This window comes from Rattus rattus, chromosome 1 (assembly GCF_011064425.1).
Source record: "Rattus rattus isolate New Zealand chromosome 1, Rrattus_CSIRO_v1, whole genome shotgun sequence".
Taxonomy (NCBI): Eukaryota; Metazoa; Chordata; class Mammalia; order Rodentia; family Muridae; genus Rattus; species Rattus rattus.
In genome coordinates this window covers 261,493,179-261,518,036 of record NC_046154.1, presented here as the reverse complement: position 1 = coordinate 261,518,036, position 24,858 = coordinate 261,493,179, and the positions used below count along the sequence as shown (strand labels likewise).

The following is a 24,858-nucleotide window of genomic DNA, read 5'->3' as shown; positions in this document are numbered from 1 at the left end:
CTTGCCTAATTGGGCCATTTCATGATGTCCTCTTAGCTTTGGGTCTGAGAGTGAGGGGTGTAATTAGAGGCCAGTCGATGGTTGGGAGGCAGAAGGTAGAGTGAGCTGGGGTGTTCCGAGGTGAAGATGGGAGTCTTAGGGCCCAGGAAGCGGTTTGAAGACCAATGGCACTGCTACAGGGATGGATAGTGGACTGAGCCACGAGGGATCGCTGGAGCCATGTGCATGCTACAAAGCCACAACCCTCCTCCGTCTGTCTCCAGGATGGATGCTGGTCTGAGGAACCCCAGGCTCAGGGCTGAAGGCAGGATCCTTTACAGCACCTGTGGGACCATTTGTAACCAGAGTTCGCAGTTCTGAGGTTCTGGCTGGGTATGAGACACAATGCACTCGGTGACGACCATGGGTGCTCAGTGACATTTTATTACAGCAGTTCTGGGACATAGACATGCGTAAGAAGAGCAGACATCTCGGGAGGTTTGGCTGCTACTCCGAAGCAGTTAACTTTCTTTTCACACAGCACAGAGGCAGACAGACCAATTGCCTTTGGGAAGTATTTTGGTCTTGAACTCATAGCGGATATTCGAGGACTCACAACCCTTCAGACTAAACCACTGTGAAGACCAGGTTCCAAAAACCCTCCGTGCAATCCCCTCCTATAACCTCACCCTCCCTCTGTGCAACCAGGAGTGCCCCTGTGTCCCTAGAGCAAGAGCAGGCAGCAAAGACCTGCCTTTCTCTTCCAGCTTCCTGACTGGCTCTGCCCTGAGGGGATTAGAGAGTCTTCTTGTAGCCAAGACAAGGGATGCATGGTCCTCACATCTCAGAGTCACTCAGGGGCTGGGAATCAAAGAAAGGTGACTTTGGGTCACCAAGGTCAAGTTTAAAGTTCCCATGGAGGACTAAGAGCCTCTTCCGGTTGCAGAGTCTAAGCAGGTTGAGAAGGACTTTTTGTGTACCTGCTCCCCCACTGCTTAAGAGGAAAGGTATAGCCTAGAGCAGTTGGGTCTGTGTGGGTAAGGTTGGACTTTGAGATCAAGTACAGGCCACTTGCTATCCGTGCCTCTTGCTGGGGACTGCGGGCATGGGGTAAGCATCAGGCCTTAGTGCTGGGGAGCTGGGGGCCTGGGGACAGTGCGGAGGCTGGTGGTACTTTAGCTCCTGTAGCTCTTCTTGGTGGACGATGTCTTGGAGACAATGCGCATGCTTGAGCTGCTGCCGCTCACACTGCGGCCGCTAGTGGAGCTAAAGCCTCCGCTGCTGCCTCCACCGTAGCAGAGGCCACTCCCACTGTAGCCGGCTCCGCCGTAGCCGCCGCCGCTCACGCACAGGCCGCCACCTCCGCTGTAGCCTGTGCCACCGGAGGAAGAGACCACAGCTGAAAGAAGAAGGCGCGGTGGTCATTGGCAGTTGTCAGACATCCCTCCCAGGCTCCTCCCTCTCCAGGCTGCTCTCTCCCTAGGGAAGCTGGGGGGGGGGGCAGACAGCTGCCTCCTGAAGCAGGGGGAGGTAGGGCGAGGCTGACTTCAGGATTCTGTCACTGCCTGCCTGAGAATAAACATCCATAAGGGGCTCTGTGACTTTCGAAGCTTCCGCAGCTGTGATGTACAGTTCCCCCAAAGTGGCCCAGTCCCGCGGTTTACAGATGAAGAGACGGAGGTGCAAGGAGATAAAGCAGCGTGCACAAGGTCACCTCCGCCTGAGACCAGGTCTTAGGCTCCTGGGCTGCATTGTCTCTTCCTCTATTGGGGCTCCACATGGGATGGGACATAAGGCCTCAAATTTGCATGAGGATTTTGACCTCTCCTATCAGGAAAGATCCAATGGCCACCCAGATCTCCCTGCCAACTATTGGCGTCTCCTCAGCCTCGTTACTAGATATATTAGCATCTAGTGGGCCACAGGCTCTGGCTTCCCTGGTATTCTCTGACCCAGCAGAGGCTGAGGGGTTCTCATCTCCACGACCAGGACTCAGTGCTGCTGCGCCACCTAAGACACCAGGGGGTCACCCCTTCCGGTCTCCTGGATGCCCAGGCCATGCTGAGATGTCTGTTTTACTTGTTCAGCCAACTTGCTTCAGTTCTATGGAAGCGGCTATGTACGAGGTACAGGTCTCTAGGCAGCTTCATATTTCTGCCAGAAGAGCTGAGGACTGGGGACCCTGGCTGGCATGAGGAGTCCTGTCCTGTGCAGGAGCCTCTGAGGCTAGGCTGGACCTATGACCACATCACAATCACTTAGGGATAAGAGGTCCCCTGCAGCAGTCAAGGACACTTTCCCAGAATAAGGAAAAGACCCTTGGACTTCTTCCCCAGAGACTGGGAATGCTCAACGTTCTTGACACTAGTAGGGAACAAAGCCAAAGGAAAGAGGAGAGGGGCTTAATGACATATTCACCCAAGCTATTCATTTTCAAATCTCAGGGATGCTAGGGACTCCAATTTGCCTCTCCTGCCCCCACCCCCTCCACTCTTCTGTCTTTCTAAGACATTTACTCACAGATGTTCACGGCACCAACGCCTTCCCCAGTGAGCCTGTAGCAGAAGGAAGGAGAAGTCATGTCATTGCTGAGGGCTTAGGGAGCTCCGGGTCCCTTGCGTATGAAATCATCAGTGTTGAGCACCCACTGTGTGCTAAGTCCCCTGTTTAACAAGCTTGTCGCTTCTCTCGTGATTTCTAGAATCCAACAAAAATACAGAAGGGGCAACCTAGAGGAGGAATCAAGCCAAGGCACAGAAAGAAACAGAAACTGAGACCCCATGCCAATGAACCAGAATGGAGTAAAGTGCAAGACGTGTCTGGGTGATTTACTGTCCCTGAGGTCCTGTCAGTGTTAGAAGGCCCAAGTCACAGTGTCCCTGCTTAGGGCCTTCCAGGAGACTATGGCTACCTTTGCCTCACAGCTTTGACCCTGGCCCAGGCCCAGAGCACCTGGAGGAGGAAGTCTCTGAAGGAACTGCAAGCAGCATTAGCATCTGACCTTGGTCTTTCTGTGCAAGGGCACTGTAGCGAGTAGCTCATGTGGCCTCGGTAGCATACTCTCCCCTTCTGGGAGCATCTGTCTGGTAGCCATGGTGGGGGCTCACCTGCACTCCTCGCCCTCCAACAGCTTGCGGTAGGTGGCGATCTCTATGTCCAGCGCCAGCTTGACGTTCATGAGCTCCTGGTACTCGCGAAGCTGACGGGCCATGTCCTGCTTGGCCTTCTGCAGGGCGTCCTCCAGCTCGGCCAGCTTGTTCTTGGCGTCTTTGAGAGCCAGCTCCCCACGCTGCTCTGCATCAGCAATGGAAGCCTGGAGTGCGGCACACTGCTCACAGGAGAGAGGAGGAGTCTGTGATACTGTTCATGGACCACATGTGGGGTAGATTAACTTCCCCGGAACACGTTAATGCAGTGGAAGTCAGAGTATTGTGTTCGAAAACAAGATTGTTCTCAGTCCCCAGGGGTGATGTAGAGTTAATTTGGATGAGAAAATGGCTTTCTGTGGTCTTTCTCTGGGCAGTGGGTAAGTACAAAAGCCAAGACGAGATTGACCATGTGGACGATCCAGAGGAAAGGCCTGTCCCAGTGTGCATCCCAAGTCCTGAGAGGCCCTAATTCGAGATATTTCCATCTGGATAGCTTTATGTCAACTTGACACAAGGTAAAGTTATCTAAAAGGAAGGAACCTCAATTGAGAGAATGCCTCCATAAGATTGGGCTCTGGCGGATTTTCTTAATTAGTGATTGATAGGGAGGCAACCCATTATGGGTGGTGCCATCCCTGGGCTGGTGGTCCTGGGTTCTATAAGAAAGCAGGCTGAGCGAGCCATGGGGAGCAAGCCAGTAAGCAGCACCATCCATGGCCTCTGCATCAGCTCCTGCTTCAGGTTCCTGCCCTGCTTGGGTTCCTGCCCTGACTTCCTTTGATGATGAACCTTGATATGGAAGCTGATTTCCCCTGAGTCGCTTTGGTCACGGTACTTCGTCACAGCAAGTGTATCCTTAACCAAGAGAGCCCAGATCCAAGTCTTCCCCGATGCAGGGTCATGGATGGGATGGCTTTTGAGATATCAGTCCTACCTGCTTTTTCAGGTTATCGATCTCAGAACGCAGCCTCTGCATGGCCCGGTTCAGCTCAGAGATCTCCATCTTGGTAGTACGGAGGTCATCCCCACGTTGGCCAGCAGACCGCTGCAGCTCCTCATACTAGGAGGGAAGAAAGGACTCTGGGTGAGGGATGTGTGCAGCCACTGGGGATAGTCAGGCACAAGCAGTGAGGACTGTGGACCCTCTAGCCTTTTGGTGCACTGCTTGGAGAGTCCTGGGTTGTCTTACCCTGGTTACCTTAGTCCTGGTGTCTTACCACTGAATCCGTTGACACCATGCCTTGCTCTGAACTTACTCTCCATATCCACACACATCAGCCAACAGGAGACACCTGTGGCTCTTCCCCCTTTTCCTGCCCCCAGCCTCTCTTCCCTCTCTTCTGCTCCATGCATCTGACCCTCCCAGATCAGGATCATACATGTGGGGATGCTTTCTGATAGGGAATCTTCCTTCACATACATTTGTCACGACACCAGAACATACTGTCTCCATGACTCCTAGCTCAGAGTATCGACTCCAACTTTGGAAATCTCATTCTGTGATCTATATTAAGTCTTTATGCCTGGAGCCAGTTCCAGCTCTCCTTTTACATCCTGTCCTCTTCTTGAAGGCATTAGGCCTTGGTCTTGACCTCACTGCCTCCTGTTGGTGTGGTGGCTGCAGCTGACCACTTATGCCCGTTTCTCTGATGTAAAGCTTTAGAGGTAGGTATCATCTGTCCTGGAAGGAGACCTGGCATTTCTGCCTATATCTGACTCTTCCCCTTGCTCCTGGTGGATTTGACCCTTGGTAATTCTCAGAACATGTGTTAGCTCTAAGTTAAACTCAGGTACTTTGGTCCCCACTAGGCTGAGACACTAGAGAGGGCAGGCTGTTATCCGATTTGCCTATGAAACTTCTAGTCCCTGTATCCCGGTAGCTGGATAGATCTTGGCACCTCACCTTGGTCTGGTACCAGGACTCAGCCTCTGCCCGGCTGCGGTTGGCAATGTCCTCGTACTGGGCCTTGACCTCAGCGATGATGCTGTCCAGATCCAGGCTGCGGTTGTTGTCCATTGACAGCACCACAGAGGTCTCAGAGATTTGAGCCTGAAGCTGAGCCAGCTCCTGTGATCGAGCCCCAAGAGGAGAGGTGAGACCGGACATTCATGCATGGGCATATGTGTGTGCACATGTGTACAGTTTTTGTGTATCTGTGCAGATATGCATGTGAGTGCACACATGTGCTTTGGAGATGGCGATACCCTGGGACAGGCTCTGGCATGGAGGTTCTTGCACGGTGGAGTGCAACTCCTCTCTCAGCTCTGAAGGGCTGGGAAGGATACTTGGGAGAGCACTGAGTCTATAATATATATCTGAGAACACAGCACAGGTAAATCTAGGTAGAATTCTCCAGAAGTCGCTCCCGTTTTCCAGGAAGCTCACTGACTGTCAGTACAATAATGTCTCACTTTCCGAAGAAGCCCAGCCCTTCACACCCAACCAAGACCGCACCTTGAGCAAGAAGCCTGAGTCAGAAGGGACCCTTTTCCCTTTTCCCGATTGTCCTGCACGCTATGCTCTTTAGGGATGGGGCATGAAGATTAGCTAGAAGCAGAAGGGGCACCAGAGAAAACTCCAAAAGGGAGGGTCTTGATTATTTCTGTGGTGTTGTCCCTGCATTCCACAGAAGAGAATCCCGGTTTTCCACAAAAGCATGTCTTCAGGAGAGGCAGGCGATTGCCATAACTGGATAGAAAGCACCAGCGGGCTGGGCGACTACTGCTTATTAGTATAATTGCACTGAATTGTTGTGCTCTAAGAACACAGAGGGGCGGGGCTGGGCTGGGCTGGGAGAGCGGGGCTGGGCTGAGAGGGCGGGGCGGGGCGGGGCGGGGCTGGGCTGGGCTAAGCGAGCCGTAGTGCTCAGGCGGGTCTGTAGGAATCGCTAGAATTTGGTAATATGCAGATATTCTGTCTGTTCAACAGAACACACTTATTCTAATTATTCTAGTTGACCAAGATTGAGTTTTTCTCCCTTCGGAAACTTCTTGGTACCCAGGAACCTCACTTTTTTCCCCTTCAAAGATCAGGATCTGTGTTCCAAGAATCACAATCCACAGATCGTTTGGGGGCAGGGTGCAGAGAGGAGGCCAGGAAAGTGATGGCAGCTTGTGTTCCCCTCCTCCAGTGCTTCCAGCTCTAGCCCTCTAGACAGGGGACCCGGGTCTCACCGCCTCATAGAAAGCTCTCAGGAAGTTGATCTCGTCCATCAGAGCATCCACCTTGGCCTCTAGCTCCACCTTGTTCATGTAGGCGGCGTCCACATCCTAGGCACAGAGCATGAGGTCATTCTGGGTCCTACCCTTCCTGGGTTGCCTAGCGGCCTCTGGAAATTACTTCTGAATCTAGTGGGACAGCTTCAGCTCCCCAGGGAGCACATCCTTTCCTGAATGCTATCAAGTGGCACTGGAGAGATGGGTGGTCCACATGGTATGACCCTCAGGAGTGCCTGTCTGCTGCTCATCAGCTAGTACCGTATGCAAGGGTCTCCTATGTCCTCTTCCAAGGTGAGGATGCTCTGCTGAGTGATAGGCTCCCATTGCCTACGAGCTCTTCAAGCCTCTCCCCAGAGACTGCATGGCCTCTCATCCTCACGTCTCTGCCCATTCGGTTTCCCTTCCCTTCCCTTCCCTTCTCGGAGCTGCGGTTCCATTATTTCTTCAGTGTAATCCTCAGAGGTTTTTCCTTCCCTCCGCCATTCTCAAAGCAGGACAGCCAGACCTTTAGACTTCCACTGCCTAATCCTCCTACTGCCCTGCCTGGCGATTGGTTTTGTGTTCTGGATTCTGAGCTGAGGACCAGGTCTACTTGGCTTCCCTCCTCCTACAATGCCCTGTACAAAGAGGGGGGCTAGTGCCACGACTCACATAGCTTGGACATGGGAGTCCTGGGTCCCGACCTGATTCTAATCACCTCTGTCCAACAAACTGAACCTCCCCAGACCTCAGTGTCCTTATGTTTGAAGCCAGATAAACCTCCAGTAAAAACACGGGCTTCCATGAAAGTTCTGCCTCCCCCCCAGGAACCCGCCACCAGTGAGATTGCCTTTGCACTTACTTTTTTGAGCACCACAAACTCGTTCTCTGCCGCTGTGCGTCTGTGGATTTCCTCTTCGTACCTGTGGGAAGGGCCAAGGAGGGTGGGTGTTGGAGGGAGGGCTTGAGAGTGAGGTTGGACTCACCCTGTCTGGCCCGGTCCTTGAAGTCCTCCTGCCTACTGTCCTGCATATTCTTCAACTCAGGGGTATGGCAGGTGGACACACTTGGAGAACATTCTGTTGTGGTGTGGCCCCCTCATACATATGTGGCCCGGAATCCCCAGTCAAACACCCCTACTTCTGCCAAAGGAAAACTCAAACTGGAAGTGGGAAAATGGTATTGTGCCTCTTCCTGGGATGTAAGTTTACACAGCCTGGATCACTAAAGAAGCATGCCCCTCCCCCCCCTCCCCTCCTCCCCCTTCCTCCTCTTCCTTCTCCTCTCCTCCCTTCTCCCCCTCCTCCTCCCCTCCTCCTTCTTTCCTCCTCCCCCTCCCTTCCCCTTCCCTCCTTCTCTTCCTCTTCTTCCTCCTCCCTTTTCCTCCTCCTCCTTCTCCTCCTCCTCTTCCCCCTCTTCCTCTTCCTCCTCCTCCTCCTCTAGCCTGGCTCCTGCCACCTTGCCACGTCCCCTCATATTTTAACCACACCAAGGTTATCATGAAGGTGGAGTCTTCAGGCTAATAGGACCCCCCCACCCCAGTTTCTCACTCTCTGCCTCTGACACCTCCGGTGTGCTACAGTACTCTCTGTACACCGTCCTTTGGGAAAGGAGCTTCCCTTCCATTGTAGCAGCCCTCTGCCCACCCAGGCTGCCTCAGCACCAGGACATCCCACACTCCCCGCAGACGTGAGCAGAGCACACTTAATTGTGGTGGGAAACTGCACGTAGTCCGAGGAGAATATTTCCTTCAGCCTCCTAGGCAGGGCCGGGGTGAAGACATAAACCGTGTAAATGAACACTTAAGCTGACTAAACGGAGAGGTGGGGTCTCTGGCTTTAATATTTAACTCCGGAGTTGCCCTTGGTATAGTCTTGGGTAAGTGAGCAGGCATCTCAAAGCCTCCATTTTCTGTCTGCGGGGGTTAAATGTCTTCGTCTATGATGAGCCTTTGGACCCACATGGCCATTTCCTTGGGAACTCTACCTCTTCCTTCCCCAACATTCCGGACCGAAGGCCTCTGCTCATCTCATGCCTCAAGTGTGTGTCCCGTGGCCATCAGACAGGGTGGTGTGGAGAACTACTGAATGCTGTCAAGTGGACCTGGATAGCACCAGTTTCTCTCCTTTAGCCTGACCTCCCCTGGTCCCACAGCTCTGGGCCAGATAGAGGGGGATCCACTCACTTGTTCTTGAAGTCCTCCACCACGTCCTGCATGTTCTTCAGCTCCATCTCCAGCCTGCCCCGCTCCCCTCCCAGGCACTCCAGCTGGCGTTTCAGGTTGGTAATGTAGGCTTCGAACATGGGCTCTAGATTGGTCCTGGTTGTTTTGTGCTCCTGGAGGAGGCTCCATTTGGTCTCTAAGACTTTGTTCTGCTGCTCCAGGAACCGCACCTGTCGTCCCGGCCAAAGGTAAGAGACTGTGAGGGCTTCCTCTCCTAGCCTGTCACATGCTCTGTGACGTAGAACCCCCGATAGCGAGGGACCCTACGTGACCTCAAAACTCAGGTGGTGGCTTCTGCCTTCACCCTGAGCTGCAACGACCCTGGGGTGTGGAGCGTCAAGTCGGTGTTGGTACCTGGGCTTGGGAGGCTTGATAGGTCCAGAGGGGCTGGAAGCCATCTGGGTATACCAATCCTGTTGGCATTCGGTAACTTAGGAAAAGAGCACCCTAGCTAACTGAGCCCTAACAGATTCCGATTACACAGGTGAGAGAGTTACGGCAGAGAATTCTACCTGTCCATGTCCTCCTGGGAGAATTTTCCAGGATCTGGAACTTAGAATCAGTTGCCTGTCATTCTAGAAAGGTTAGTATAGGTCACTCTGGAATCGCACTGAGGGGGCCTGGGCACAATCCCAGCCAGGTCTCTCACTAGTCATGTGGCCCTGAGCAATCAGCTCCCTGGAGTTGCTCTTGTGGCCTTGAGCTATTATTTGGTTTCTGGACTTAGCTCCGTCAGATCCTAATTCTGGGAGTTGTGCATAGTTTTTCCTCAACCTGAAGTCCTTCCACTGGGAGGGACTGGAATGTCACTTAGCTTCCAAGACCCCCATCCATTCAGAGATGGCGGTATTCCAACAGGGTCTTTCCCTTGCCACTCCCACCACGGGAGAGGGAAGTCCTCTGTCTGGCTCCAAGTCCTACCCAATCCACCCACCACTCCCCTGTCGCCTCTGAATAAACCAGGAGAAGGCAGAGCCCAGGATTTCCCCTTCTCAGTCAGGTTCCTGGAAGTCATGCCCCTGTTGGGATAACCCGGGCCAGTGACACAGGTCGCTGAAGTGACAAGGTGACAACACTTAAGAGTCCTTGGTTGATCTATCCACCCAGTTATCTACTCCCCATGAAGAGGCATTTGTACTTCAACAGAGCCACAATGGGACCTGGCAGTCCATCTGTTCCACCCTCCTGGGGCTTGAGAAGAGGGGTGACTTTCCTCTCAGTAGTCTGTGCTGTAGCCTGAGCCTCTCAGCGCCACTTCTTCATCATCCCAGGGAAGCCTGAGGGGTCCAGGGCTGTGACGGGGCTCTTTCTCAGCAGAGACACCAGATGGCACCCAATGGTATCAGGTCCCACAGGCCTCTCTCCCTGAACATGTAGGACCTTTAGGAGCCAAGTCACACAGCCTCTGGGGCTGAGGCTGCAGTCACACACTTCGTCTCACCCGGCCCACACTGCTTCCTATACACCAGGCTGTCACCAAGGTGCATCCACAGGGAAATACCTCTGCCTTGGGGAAAAGCAAGGGACCCTACGCACTTCCGTGCAATACAGCCTTTGTTTCGTTATCGCCTTCCCTCCAAAATGCTCTCTGGCTGGGTGGAGATGGGTGCCTTTCTGCTACCCCATCAGCAGACAGCCTAGGCTCTGGGTGCATGCATCCTGGGAGGCCAAAGGTGACCCCAGGAAAACCCAGAAAGCAAAGATTCCAAAAGGCTGCTGTTTAGCAGTGGGGAACCCCGCTTGCCTCTCACCTTGTCTATGAAGGAGGCGAACTTGTTGTTGAGGGTCTTGATCTGCTCCCGCTCTTCCTTTCGAACCCGCTGGAGAGATGGATCGATCTCCAGGTGCAGGGGCGTAAGGAGACTCTGGTTGACAGTGACTTCATGGATGCCTCCAGCTCCAGGGGCCATCCCACCTCCGAATCCATACCCGCCATAAGCTCCCCCAACTCTGTATCCTATGCCACTGACACCCAGACCACAGGCAGCACCTCCAAAGCTGGCTCGGCTGGAGCGGTAGCCCCCGCCAATGGAGATTCTCTTGTTACCCCCAAAACTGTGTAGGCTTCTTGTCCCAAAACCACCCCCTACACCGCCTCCGAAACTCTTCCCGCTCTGGGACACGGAGACAGAGCTGAATCCGGGCCGACAGCCAGGAAGGAGGCTAGCTGAGGAGGCGCTGAAGTTCCGTGTGCCCCCAGACTTGATGGTCACCGAGGATCGCTGGGTCATGGTGGAAGCTGGTGTCAAAGGGCAGCGGAGCAAAAACAATGGCAGAAACAGTGGAGAGCCTTCAAAGTCTAGCCTGCTGGGACTCCCCTGGAGTTTTATCCCTTTCAAGAACTGGGCTTGGCCAGAGTAGATCAAAGACCACTGTGTTGTGTTCACCCCAATGGCATGTCTGGCCCCAGCCCATCTTCCTGCCTGCTAATCACAGTGGGGAACACCCTACCCTGGGCAGGACCAGGCCTGGGGAGTCCAGCCTGAGGCACACCTAGGTCCAGAGCTCCCCGTTTGCCCAGGTTCTCAGTTACACACTCTGGACTGTCCCTGCCCTCTGGGCTTCCATCCACAGCTCCCTCCACCCCACGCCTAGCTCCCAGACCTAAACATCTGACTATGCCCATCCCATATTGGTCATTTCCATGTGTGTTTTAAAAATTCATTTACCCAGAGTCCAGTCTGTGCCACACCACGTGGCAAGATCTACCACAAACATTACATTTTATTTTTGTAACTTTATGAAAACAGATGATGGGGCATTGCCAACCTTTTATGAGCAGTATCATGGGGGATGAACCCCAACTGTTTGCCTTCCAATCTTGGCTGCTTTTGCCCCTGGTTTTTCCCTGCAATCATTGGCAACCATTGGCACACAGGTCACATGGCCAGGGAATGCTGGAGACAATACTAGAACCCAGTGGCTGATTGGGCTGTGTGCCCAGAATCCCTGTACTTCACATAGCAGGGGAAAATGAGGTCTCTGGTCCTTCCTAAGTAGTATGAGGTTACCCAAAATCTCTGCCCTCTTCTCTTTCCTCCCCGGTCTTAGCTAGTGAATTTGACGATTATTCCCAGAGTTTTTTCTGTCTACTCTGAAATCGTTACCCTCTTGACCATTCTAGACTTCAGTCTCTTATTTCACCTTCCTCCCCTCTGACTCCTATAACAGAACTTCTCCTTTCTGAGCACGAGTGGTTTTCACAGTTCTGCTTGGCAGCTCCTGTCAGTAATCCTAAGTGACGAGCCCACCCTGTTCAAACACCTGGACCCTGCTCACGATTCGTCCCATCATCCCCCTTGGTCTTGAGGGGAGGGGTCCAGGAGACTGTAAACTCAGGAATGAGGAGCTTCCTGGGTGTCTCTGTGTCTTAACAATTATGGTTCTTTTGCTCCTTGGCCTCGGGGCTGACTTTTAACTCCTCTCCCGCCCTGTTAATTCTCTGTTCAGTTCTGCAAGTTTGAAGCTGTCAGGGAACAATCAGCTCCTTTGCTGGCCAGGGCCTTGGCCACCTGTCCTATGTCAGGCTCATTTGGGGAGGGTACGGCCCCACCCTGCATGACATACTGGGCAGGAGGCTGGCTGGGCAGGGCTCTGCCCAGGGGTTGGGACTTCCCAAACAAGCATTCCAAAGAATAGCAAGGGGAGTAGGAGCCGCTAAAGGAGGAAGACTATTGGCCTGCCGCCATCCCCGCTATCCCTCCAGCCCCTCTGCAATGGGCAGCAGCTATTGTGCCCTGAGCACTGCTTGTGTGGAATAACACTGGCTGGGGCCTTCTGAGAGTCAGAGTTACTTGGGGCTCATCGATGCTGCACACAGAGGGCTGAGCCAAACACATGACACATGGATTTAATAGGCGCATTCCAGGAGGAAACAGAGGAGCTTTGACTCCAGCTGGCAGTGTGTAAGCAGCCAGAGAGGGACAAGACAGCCTGGTGTTGAGGTGGACTGGGAGACACGGACTCCTCCAGTGCTGCTGCACCTGGAGGAAAGGGGCCGGTGGCACTGAAGAGGCATTTGCAGATGTCCGGCTCTGGCAGATCCACTGATTGTGAACTTTGGAGGGGTGTAAGCTTTGGGTCTATGTGTCTAACACAAAGAAGTACCAGGAGCAGCCTAGGGCTGTCGGGAGGCTGCCATAGGCCAGTGAATGGGTTCAGCCGGGATGCCAGGATCCCTGGCAGCTGGGGAGGCGGCTACTATGAAGAGGATACGGGACAAGGGCCCAGACATCCGGTTATAAATGTATGAGAGGCTTCGGAGCAGTGGCAAGGGGGACTGCCGGCTGACCTCCTCAGTGCTTGTAACTCTTCCTGCTGGATGACGTGCTGGAGACAAACTTGATGCTGGAGCCACTGCCCACTGGGCCCCGGCTGCTACTGGCGGTAAAGCCAGAGCCTCCCAGACCTGTACCCAGGCTGTGCCCACCAGTGGTCGTGAAGGAGTAGCCACTGTTCCCGCCAAGACCCAGGCTTCCACCTCCGATGTTGGTGCCACCGCTGTAGCCACTGGAAACTGTAGAAGTGACCACAGCTGTAGGGAAGAGGAGGTGGGGTCAGAATTGCAGGCAGGAGAGAAGGTACCAGTCAGCGGAGCCTGTGCCCGGGAGCGTCTACAGTCACAGACGCTGGCCCTCCTATTTCCTGCTTGTGCTGTGAGATTCTGCCTCGGGCCTCCACCTCTGCTGGTCTGTGGTGCCTCCCCTCTGCTGCCCACTGCTTCTCCTCTAGAACCTATTGGGGACATATCCCTCTCCGCTATGGACGGCCACTGCTGCTCTGTCTGAGCCTGCCTGCTTCTTCAGGTTTGACTCTGGAGTCTCCTTCCTTCTGGACACTCACAGGAATATGCATGGCTTTCCCCTGGAGTCCCCCTGGCGTGGCACTGTAAACCCTGATGGTAGCTTCTGGAAAAGCCTAGCACCTCCTAGAAGTAACACTCTGTAATAGCAAACTCTCACCAGACTGTTCAGAGCTGGCAGGGCCGTCTCGAGTGCTAGCTATGGTTTGTGTTTAGTGTAAGCGTTCTCTCCGAAGGGCCTAGGCAAAGCCAGGAGTTTTTGTGTGTCCTTTCCCTGTCAAATGCTCATCTCCAAGCTCTTGAAACTAGACTTGCAACACCAAGGAATCCTGTGAGACAATCTCAGGAACCACCCCGACCTGTACAGTGGTTGGCCCCTAAAGACTCTCATCTAATCTGGGGAACTAGAGGTAGGATGGTGTTGGAACTTGAAGCCAGCCTGGGTCCCATGAAATCTGTCTTAAAAATCAAAAACTCAAGCCCCCAAACTTTCTCAAAATGAACTCTGCCTGTAGAGTTCTCACAGCTGCCTTGTGCCCACCCTTCACCTGACCACACGAGCCCTGGGTCACAGGGGTCATACTCACAGATGTTCACTGGGGAAACTCCCTCTCCGCTCAGCCTGGTTGGGAGGAGAGGAGGGAAGGTTACTGTTCAGGTTGATGATGGATTTTGTGATTGTTTTAAGTGCATTTTAAACCCCTTTATTATTTTTGTTTTATCGCAGAAGTCGTGCAGGTTGGAAACTCTTAAAAATACTTGAGATGCTAAAAATAGTAAGGGTCTCATAAACGGAGCCTGTGGTTTGTAGCTGTTAGGACATTCTCCATAACCAGATTTCTCTCTCAACAAGGGATTCTTGTCGGACACCGCCAAGGCTGTTATAGGTGTGGAGAGGCGTGCAAATTGTGACCATAACAGTAGTTTCATCCTGTCGATTATTGTCTTAGCAACTGACCTTCATCCCTAAGTGCTCACTGGGAGCTAACACTAACATTATCGAAGTTACAGTCGTTACTTCTCTCGACAATCCTATTAGGTAAGAATTATTATCTCAGCTTTACGGTGGGGAATTGACGATCAGAGAGGCTAGTGGTCATGGTCACAGGGTTTGAAACAGGATCATCTACCCTCAAAGCCCATTCCTTTGGCCACTAAACTGAATGATAGCAAGATTTTTATTTTTTAACTTAAGTAAAACTTTTTTTAGGGGTGTAGAGATACTGTGGGGTACAGATGATCCAGGTTCCCACAACCCATGTAATGGTTTACAACCATTCAGGTTATCCAATGGCCTCTCTGGCTTCCACAGGTTCCACTTGTACATATATAAATCAATAAATAAACCTTCAAATTTTATGTGTATGTCTATGTGTGGGTATGTGCATACAGGCGTAATTAACAGATGAGGCCGGGAAAGACTGTTGGATTTCCTGCAGCTGGATTTACAGGCTATTATTAGACACCCAAGGTGGGTGCCAAAAACCAAACTTTGGTCCTCTGTTAGAGCAGAACATGTTCTTAACCATTGAGCCATCTTTCCAGCTCCAAGGACAAAATAAAACAACAAAAACCTAAATTAAAAACCCCAAACACTTGTTACATGCCAAGAACTGTTTCAAGTGTTTTATAATATTGCCTTATTTTAACCTTTTTTGTTTGTTTGTTTGTTTTCTTTGAGACAGAGTCGTGCTATATAGCCCTGGCTATGCTGATACTGTGTAGCACAAGCTGGCCTCAAACTCATCATTCCTCTTACAGCCTCCTAAGGACTCGGGTTACAGGGGTGAGCCATCACATCTGACTCTTCTCAGTATTTTAACACATTTTTAAATGTATTTATTCTTTAATGTTATGAGTACACTGTAGCTATCCTCAGACACACCAGAAGAAGTGGGACACATCGGATCCCACTACAGATGGTTGTGAGCCACCCTGTGGTTGCTGGGAAATGAACTCAGGACCTCTGGAAGAGCAGTCAGTGCTCTTAACCTCTGAGCCATCTCTCCAGCCCCCATTTTAACCCTTTAAACAATATGTGACATCAGAATTATCACTACCCTCATTTTACAGATAGGAACACGGAGATGCAGGATGGTTAAGTAACTTGCCCTTAGTGACATAGCCGCCAGATGGGAGAATACCAAAATCCCATGAGTTTTGGGGTGTCACAGAATCTAGTCCTTTTATTCTACCCGCCAAGAAATTAAAGGACAGAGGGGACCAACGAGTGGGGACCTATAAACTCCGACTTTTTCAAGTCACCAGGGTAACCAGCCCTCCCTTTAACAGGATGTGATTGCTCAGGCCTTAGGTCTTTGTGAGGTGCACCTAGTGGTCTGGAAAGAGCTTTGCACCTGCTCAACACCACAGCTCAGGCTGCTGAAGTTAAGTACTGTTTGCTTTGAGAACAGACTGCTTGTTGGTCACCCCACCCCACCCCCTCACCTGCACTCCTCGCCCTCCAGAAGCTTCCTGTAGGTGGCGATCTCCACATCCAGGGCCAGTTTGACGTTCATGAGCTCCTGGTACTCGCGCAGCAGCCGGGCCATGTCCTGCTTGGCCTTCTGCAGGGCATCTTCAAGCTCCACCAGTTTGGCCCGAGCATCCTTGAGGGCTAGCTCCCCACGCTGCTCCGTGTCAGAGATAGCAGTTTGCAGGCTGGAGCACTGAGGAGAGAGAAGGTGCTGAGCCTGCGGACAGACCCTGGAAGTGCTATGACTCCTGGGGTAGGCGTCCCTGGAGGTGGCGGGATGAGCCGGAAGGAGGCACGAGCATCCTTGTGCTCCCTGTGCTGTACCTGCTTCTTGACGGCATCGATCTCAGATCTCAGCCTCTGGATCATCCGGTTCATCTCCGAGATCTCCTGTTTGGTGTTGCGGAGGTCATCCCCGTGCCGGCCCGCTGTCACCTGCAGCTCCTCGTACTGTTAGAACCAGAGCAGACCAGACCACCTAGTCAAATGCCTGTGAGCTGGGCAGGCGCTCACTAGCCAGACTTCTCCTCACTCGTTTTCCCTGGTGGTTCTTCCTGAGCCTATCTGCTTGTTGGGAGGTAACAGGCTCTGGACACAGCACACAAGCACGGGCTAATCCTGGTTCCCAGATGCTTACGCTATTGCCCGTGTGTGTCTAAACATGTGAGACATGTTAAACATGTCTCCAAAACATGTGACACATGGTAAACAGACAGGGTCTCAACTTGGGTTTGAAGGTGGGTCGTGTGGTGGTGGTAGGGCATGGACGGGAAGCGACAGAAGGGGAAACACTAAGCTGTCATCTGCAGCGTGGGTAAGAGGGGCTTAAACAGTCAGCTCAGAGAGAGAACATTGCAACCCGGACAGAGGACCTGTGAGAAACTCTGAGGCAGGGAAAATGGTGGTAAGTCGTAGAGGTGAGGAAGCAGCTTGCTCACTGCTGCTGTGCCGTGGGGGTTCTTGTATCAGGATCAGCTATGCCCATGAGTTAGGTAGCCTTGGAGACAGTGGTGTTGGGAATGAAGGAGGAAGGACAGGAAACCATGTGGACAGTGCCAAGGCTGCAGGAGGCACAGCATTGGCCTGGTAGAGGCCCTGGTCTCAGAGGCACTCGAGCTAAATGTGCCCTAGGCAAGCCTGTGTACGAGGATTGCTACACCGGGCCTCCTCCAGCCTATCCTGTAGAAGGGCTCCTGTCCGAGTCAAGATCTGTTCTGTTTGGAAAGTGCTGGACAGCTCAGCGTCCTCTGCTGCCAGACTCTCAGGATTAGAAGGAACAAACAACCCCAAAAACTCAGGGATATGTCTGTTACCAATTTACTTCCTGCTGGGGCTAAGTGTATCCTAACTCTCACTCACTGTCAAGGAGCTTCACAGTGGACCCCTGGCATCGGAAAACTGCGTCTTTTCTCCCACTTCCTACCAGAAGGGCAGGACAATGGCTGGGGATGAGAGAGCAGTAAGCAAGGGCCCCTGTGACGGGTCTGGGTTTGGCAAGTGGACAGCTGTGGGTCTGCCACACTGTTCTAGGACAAGCCTTCTGGCCACCCAGGCTTTCAGTGGTATTTCTCTAAGGTCGCCATGCCTTCCCTCTTGCAGGAGTGCTCATCCTTGTCTTGTAGTTGCTTGTTAGCACTAAACTCCATCTTGGTTCCTCGCTGTCCTTTCTTAACCCTTCTCTGCTCACCTGCTGGGCCAAAGACCTAGGTCTTGCTGGAAGCTCTGTGGTGTCTTTTTCCCATTCTGCAAATGCCCATCCTCTTTCTGAACTTCTAGACCCCGAATTCTCTGACTGCAGCGTCTGTATTTGCAACCCTACACCTCTGGCAGAGCGGAGGAGATCGGATTAGAGGAAGAATTCATAAGCCCTTCAGGGCTGTGATGCAGACTTCTTCACCATTTTGTGGTCTCACCCAGTTCCATCTATCGTGAGAAATGTGGACTGGGCGTGTCCTTCTGAGCGCCCTACACTTCCTGAGCAACACACTGGTGTGTGGTTAGACGTGTGTAAGTGTTTAAGCTAGATTCCCCTGGTGTCAGACCTGCACTTGTGAAGTTTCAGTGAGGGAAGTGAAGGAGTACAGCCTTGGAGTACTACTTACCCTGAGCACAGTGCCTCACCTTGGTCTGGTACCAGGACTCAGCCTCTGCCCGGCTGCGGTTGGCAATGTCCTCATACTGGGCCTTGACCTCAGCGATGATGCTGTCCAGATCCAGGTTGCGGTTGTTGTCCATGGAGAGGACCACAGAGGTGTCGCTGACCTGGTTCTGCATCTGAGACAGCTCCTGCAGGGTTGTGAACTCAGAGTCACCCAGGAACAAGCAGAAAGGACCTTGCACTTCTGAGGTGACTAATTACTTAGGCTACGGATCTTGTCTCTGGCATCCCTGGCAGAAGTCATTCTGGGTGCCCCTCCCACCCCCCAGTTCTGTTAATCGTGTCCCCGGAAGTTTCTAGGCGACTCATCAGTGAGGTGGTGGGACGGTTCTCTCTGATTCTGGTGATGCTCTCCACTGGTCGACACGATCACGACATGTGGCTTTCTATGCCTCACAGAGGTGTTCTTTGGAATCAGCCGACCCAGTCATCCCACCCCCACAGTGTGACTTCATCTGCTTTCCAAATGGCAGAGCCCCCTAATGAGGCCTCTTTTAGAGGCCAAGCAGCCATCAAGCCAGTGAGTTGAGCTATAGCTGAGGGAAGAGAGAAGGTACAGTCTTCGTCCCCTCCTTGCTAGGACTGTTTGCCATTTGTGAAAGGGGGAAGGTCTGGGTTGAAACTGTGTCATGAGTCAAAGTTCCCAGCAATACTCTCCCGAACTACCTTTCCCCCAGGCTTTGACATAGGATGCCTCAAGGGAGAGACACCAGCTCTACTCAGTAGGTGAAGCATCCTTTCCTCTCTAGGCCTGGTACCAGGAAACACTTGCAGACTCTTACTGCCTCATAGATCATCCGGTAGAAGTTGATCTGGTCAGTCAGAGAGTCAACTTTCGCTTCCAGCTCCACCTTGTTCATGTAGGCCCCGTCTACGTCCTGAAATGACCCCAGATCAGAACAGTACGTCAAAGGGAGCTGAGAGTATCTAGCCTCATTTCAAGGGGTTTGGGCTGAGTCACTGAAACTGGGGCTTAAGCTCCAGGGGCTAACAGAAACCTGAGCAGACTCGGGGGACCTTTGATCTAGGGGTTATAGTCTAAAAGGTTTGCGCTCATCAGTGATCTCATCATCGATGTGATATTTCTTGGGTGAGCCCAGGACCAGACTGCCTCGTGTTCTGAGATTTAAAGCTCAATTTCTCTCTCCTCTCCTCCTCCAGCCTCCTCTCTGAAGCTTCTTCCCTCTACCTCTCAAGGCCAGCTCTTGAACTCAAGGCTTGGCATATGCTGGATAAGTCCCGCCCCTGAGCTGCATACTCAGCCTTTCTTTCTTTGAGGCATGGTATGACCATGTAGCCTAGGCTGGCTTCAGACCCCACTCTTCAGAGTGCGGGGGTTACAGGCTCATAAATCAATCTCGCTCAAGAGACGTGCCCCCGCTCACCTTTTTCAGGCCCACGAACTCGTTCTCGGCAGCTGCACGCTTGTTAATTTCGTCTTCATACCTGCAAGGATGAGGGCAAGGGGGCGTGAGGTTGAGCAAAGCTTCCGCTTCATCCTCCCGCTGCTGTAGCAAGAGTTAAAAGGCCTTCCATTCTTTCCAGCTCTTTGGTGACCTGCGCATGACTTTGGGTGATTCACTTAACCTCTGCTTCTTCCTCCATAAAAGGTAGATAATTCCTTCTGCCAGCTCTTTAAAACACAATCTTTTTTTTATAAGATCAGAAGGTCAGCATAGACTCATGGGAACAGAATCACGTGCTCAGGCAGTCCTGTCACTTTATAGACGCGTAGTCCTGATCACCAGAAATACGCGCTGCCTCTGTAAACCCCTCCTGAAACAGCAAAGACTATATTTGCTCAGGACAGTCTTTCAGGTAATATCCTCATCAGGGCGACCATTGAGAACCATAGAGTGTAAGCTAAAGGGTTTGCTAGCATAGCCTTTGCACTGTAGCCCAAACAATGAACAGACAATGTTCACCCCCACAAGGAAGAACAGAACCCCTCCTTCCTTGCTACCTTCCTTCACTCTGAGCTTATGTCATCTGGGGAATTCAAGCCATCTCAGCCCCTGGGCTCACATCCAGTGGAGATAAACAGCATCCAGAGGTGAGGCAGCACCGTTTACCAGAACGAGCAGCGGTGATCATTTCGACAGATGATGTTGGTGCCTACCTCAATGGTGTAGACAGATAAGAACAGACTCCTGGTTAGCCCTGGTGCTGAGATGAAGGCACCTTGGTCCCCTCCGTCTTCTGTACTCCTGGCTGGTGTGGCATTCACACCGCTGCATTTTTTGGACGGTTGTGTGCGGCCCGGAGCCGGTCTCCCACTCACCTGACTTTGAAGTCTTCTACGACCTCCTGCATGTTCCTCAGTTCAGCATCCAGTCTGCCCCTTTCAGCTGTGACGCTGTCCAGCTGCCGGCGGAGGTCATTGACGTAGGCATCGAAGAAAGGCTCCAGGTTCTGTCTGACTGTCCTGGAGCCCTGCTCCTGTAGGAGGTTCCACTTGGTCTCAAGGACCTTGTTCTGCTGCTCCAGGAAGCGTACCTGCAGGGGAGCAGAGAGAGTGAGCCCCACTCGAGGAGTCAGGGAGGCAGAACCAGGCACACCTGCTAACAAAGGAGGCAGCCATGTAATGACAACTCCACTTCCAAATGGGAACGTCCACGGAGGCACCCCAGAGACTCTAGGATTTTTATGGACTGGGCATGGGAGCGGGTGTAGCCTCTGTGGTGGGAATCATGGAGTCGGGGCTGAGTTTCCCAATGCTGATACTCTGGGTCAGGGTAGCGGCAAGACAGAACCCCTCTTTCTGAAGGCGGACTCCCAGAGAGGAGGCATCTCCACAAGGTCCTGTGGGCCAGATGATTTGAAAATGTCTCTGTCCATGGCTGGCATTGGTTGAGGAAAGTTCGTCTCCTGGGGACCCCATGTTGTTGCTATTTCCAGAGATGAGCCACCCCCACCTAGTTATTCCATGCACCGGGGACTTGAATGGGTGAGCATGGGCCCCACCTTGTCGATGAAGGAGGCGAACTTGTTGTTCAGGGTCTTGATCTGCTCCCGCTCTTCTTTCCGCACCCGCTGGATGGTGGGGTCGATTTGCAGGTTGAGGGGAGTCAGGAGGCTCTGGTTGACAGTAACTTCTTGAATGCTTCCAGAGGGACAGACAGGGAAGCCAGGACCACCAAAACCCCCTCCATAACCAAAGCTACTGCTAGCCCTGCCACCAAAGCCACTCCTGAAGCCACTGCCAGCACAACCACCAACAGAGACCGGCCTGGTAGCCCCCAGGTTGTAGAGGCTGCGGCTCCCAAAGCTAGAACCAATCCCACTGATCCTGCCCAGCCCCCCACTGTTTCCTGAGGAGCGGGCTACAGACACGGAGCTGAAGCGGGAGCGTCCAGCGGTAGGGGTGGTGGCTGAGGCTGTGCTGAAGCCCCTGCGGCTGCCGGAGTGGAAGGTGACAGTAGATTGCCGGGACATGATGGGTGAGGAAGGCAGCACGGGCGCTCCGAGGTAGATGCGTGAAGGGGGTAGAGAAACCAGGCGGTTAGGGAGGTGCAGGTCCTTAAGCTTTTATGGGCCTCCCCCAAGGGGCGGGGCTTGATTAATGAAGGGAGACCTGCTGATGGCATCCCCTAGGCATCTGCCAGCCCTGAGCTCACCCTGAGTACCCTGAAGAAAATGGCATTAAAAAAAAAAAAAAAAGCCACCGGTTGGTTGGTTTGCTGCCTCCCTCTCCCCCTCCCCCACGTGGAAACTTCTTTCTAGTTGTAACTTGATCAGCAGACCAGTGAGAATAAACTTAATTGCTTTCAGTCATGTCCTAACCACGCATCTTCTAATGGACTCGAAAACACTGCCTCATTTTCGAACCGCTTTCTTAGGCCCAGGACCAACTCCCTCCAGTCCAAACACCTTGTGTCAACACAAGCGACTGCAACACACTGTCTCCTGTTCCTTCCTGTGTTTCTTACGCCCCGAGCATTTTCTCAGCAGCTTCTCCAACCTCCCCCCAACCCCATCAGGCTGGTCCTCCAGGTCTGTGTTCATCTTCCTGAGGGTTCCACGCCGCGTTAATGGCCCTTTGATTCTGCTCTAAATCATGCATGCCTGCTGGGTATCACATGAGACTTCCTGTAGCGCATGTGTCAGTGTGTGCACACGCATGGATATCATGTCTATACCGATACTTGCCTTTGATGATTGTTTGTCTGTCTTCTGTGGACCGAACTGGGAACAGAAAGACTTGGGTTTAGATTCCAACCCCTCCGGTGGTTAGCTGTGAGTCCTTGTACTCGTGATATGACTTTTCTGAGCCCCAGTGTGTGTCTGTGCAATGAGTGTTTATGGAGAGTATTCACGTGCGAAAAATACTTTCAGAGTGCCTCGGCCATGTAAATGCAGGGTATACACCCATTGTGTCAGTCTCCTGCAGATAAGACAGGTATTAAGGAACCACATGTCCATCCTAGAGTGAGTCCCGTGAGGATTGGGGAGAAATAGAGCACATATTCTTGATCCGTATCAATAAGCTCATGGTCCTGTTGGGAAGACAAAACTGAAGCCTGCTGGGTAGCTTTGAACGAAATGATACACAATAACGCTGTCTTTGAGGCTATCTTCTTCCTGAACAAAATGATACACAATAACGCTGTCTTTGAGGCTATCTTCTTCCTGAACAAAATGATACACAATAACGCTGTCTTCGAGGCTATCTTCTTCCTGAACAAAATGATACACAATAACGCTGTCTTCGAGGCTATCTTCTTCCTGAAGTATCCCGTTCTGAAGATCTCTATCCCCAACTCTTATTTCTCTCACCAAAACAGCACCAAGTGATACTTAGTGGAGAAGCCCTCATTTGATGATGATGATGACGATGACAATGATGACGATGATATGATGATGACGATGACAATGACGATGATGATGATGGTGAGTGTGTGTGTGTGCGTGCACTGCACACACATGATAGTATATATGTGGAGATCAAATGGTAATTTTCAAGAGTTCTCTCCTTTGACTACGGGATCCAGGGATGGAAGTCAGGTCCGGTCCTCAGGCTTGCCGAGCAAGCACTTTTTTCCAGAGCCATGTTGTTGGCCTCTCATTCACCTTGAGCACCTGATTCTGCATCAGGGCATGGATGGACAGGTTGTTTCCGGTGTGCCTCGTCCTCTTTCTTCCTGTATCCCTCTCCCTGTCTATACTGTGGGGGGTGTGGCAGATGGCTCGTCCTCCTGGGTCTTGCTGTCTGCTTGCTTCCTGACATGGTTTGGAAGAGTGGGCGGGTGCAAGAGGAATTGATAGCAAGGCGTTCATGCTCCATATTTGGATAAGGAAGCTAGACTCAAGACAGCTTATTTAGAGGAGACTGATAGAGGCTGGCAGGTGGGAAACAGTGCCAGGTGCCATGGTCTTCCTGTACAGACAACCTCTGGGAACTCCACAGTGCTTGGCTGATGTTCTCACCTGCCTGGAATGGCAGCTTGGCACTCGGAGGGCTGGTCTCTTACCTGGGATTCTGGGCCTCTCCTCTTGCTGGGGTTGGAGACTCCTTGTTTCTTTAGGGAGCCTGTGAATCACAGCTTTTGTTGACACGGGGCTAAGCAGAGGACAGGTTGTTACTCTGTTGCCTCTGTACCTAAGTCTGGCTCAGTTGGTGCATGCTCGCCTTTGCCTGTAGGAAAAATAAAAAAAGCTTTGTGTTCTTTGCTTCCCTCTGTGTGATAATCTGTCTCCCAGAGGAAGGCGTGCTGCTTTGTCTCCTGAGCACTGTAGACCCTTCTGCAGAACAAAGGCAGGTGCCCAGCATGGGACATGCCCACAGGAAGGAGTGCAAGCGAATGTCACCCACATTCCCTCTAAGCTGCCTGTGGCAACTCAAGGTTGGCATCTTCTTGGTCACTCCTCTGGCCACTTTCTCACCTGCTCTCCTGGCGCCCCCTTTTCTGTTACTGTAGCCTTATTTCCTCACAACCACATCTTCTCTGGGGAAATTCACTCACTCTTTCTTCTTCCCTTTCTGACTTTCCCACCCATATGGTGGCTGCTCAAGTTAGGTGGCCTCACTTACTTGGGAACTAAACCGAGGCAGGTGAATCTCTTCCATCGCGTCTCACGCTTCTTCTGTGACTTTTCACTGCGACCTTTTCTTGAGTCTGTGGCAAACACCTAGGGTAGCCACCATCCCTGACATAACCACTCCCCCTTTATCTGTATTTGCTTTACTTTTGTTGTGTTGGAGGTCTTGCTCATGCTAAGCTCGCCCCCCTACAAAACCTCAATATTGTGGCTCTTTTAGTAAAATAGTATCTTTATTTATTCTTTGTGTGCATACATATTTTATTCATACTATATACATATTCATATTGTGTATGTACATGTTTATGTTGTATATATATACACACACGGTCACATTATATTCATACATATTTCATTCATGTATAAAATATGTCTTGATCATGTCCAAACCTCAAACCATACTCCTCCTCTCCTACTTACTTTTTTTTTTGAACAGTGAACAGATTTTATTCTAAAAATAGCCCTTAGTAACAACCAGATACCAAAAGTTGGTCATTGTGATAGAAGAAAAAGGTAGAGCAGTTTGCTCTAATTTCTTCCCCGAAGCTCCTACCTATTCTTAATACTTTTCTTCTTTGCTTTCCGCTAAGGAAGTTTGTTGGGGGTATTTATTTGTGTGCGTGTGTGCGTGCGTGTGTGTGTGTGTGTGTGTGTGTTAACATGTATGCTCACAAGTATTGTGCAAGTATATGCGTATATGAGCATGTGGAGGTCAGAAGTCAACCTTGGATGTTGTTCTTTGGGAGCCAATCACCTTATTTTCTTCAGACACAGTCTCTCACTGGGAGCTGGAACTCACCAGTTAGGCTAAGCAGCAAGCTCCAGGGTCCACTT

At 51.9% G+C, this 24,858-nt stretch overlaps 2 protein-coding genes across 3 annotated transcripts; both read right to left on the bottom strand.

Annotated features, from left to right (window-relative positions):
- Positions 1 to 1,154: 1,154 nt before the first annotated feature.
- LOC116883676 (keratin, type II cytoskeletal cochleal-like) lies at positions 1,155 to 10,781 on the bottom strand. Of its 2 annotated transcripts, none has more exons than XM_032884896.1 (9): positions 10,302 to 10,781; positions 8,512 to 8,720; positions 7,189 to 7,249; positions 6,303 to 6,398; positions 5,032 to 5,196; positions 4,063 to 4,188; positions 3,087 to 3,307; positions 2,500 to 2,534; positions 1,155 to 1,378 (listed from the first exon to the last, which is right to left on the bottom strand). In XM_032884896.1, the coding sequence occupies exons 1-9, from the start codon at positions 10,779 to 10,781 to the stop codon at positions 1,155 to 1,157; spliced, it is 1,617 nt and encodes a 538-aa protein (XP_032740787.1). The 2 variants fall into 2 exon arrangements, with proteins under 2 accessions (XP_032740787.1, XP_032740780.1); XM_032884889.1 differs by having other exon boundaries at positions 3,087 to 3,292.
- Positions 10,782 to 12,375: 1,594 nt separating this feature from the next.
- On the bottom strand, positions 12,376 to 21,420 carry LOC116883689 (keratin, type II cytoskeletal 75). The gene is made up of 9 exons (XM_032884906.1): positions 20,950 to 21,420; positions 20,267 to 20,481; positions 19,371 to 19,431; positions 18,768 to 18,863; positions 17,949 to 18,113; positions 16,152 to 16,277; positions 15,800 to 16,020; positions 13,939 to 13,973; positions 12,376 to 13,084 (listed from the first exon to the last, which is right to left on the bottom strand). The coding sequence occupies exons 1-9, from the start codon at positions 21,418 to 21,420 to the stop codon at positions 12,846 to 12,848; spliced, it is 1,629 nt and encodes a 542-aa protein (XP_032740797.1). The 3' UTR covers positions 12,376 to 12,845.
- Between the last annotated feature and the right edge of the window lie 3,438 nt (positions 21,421 to 24,858).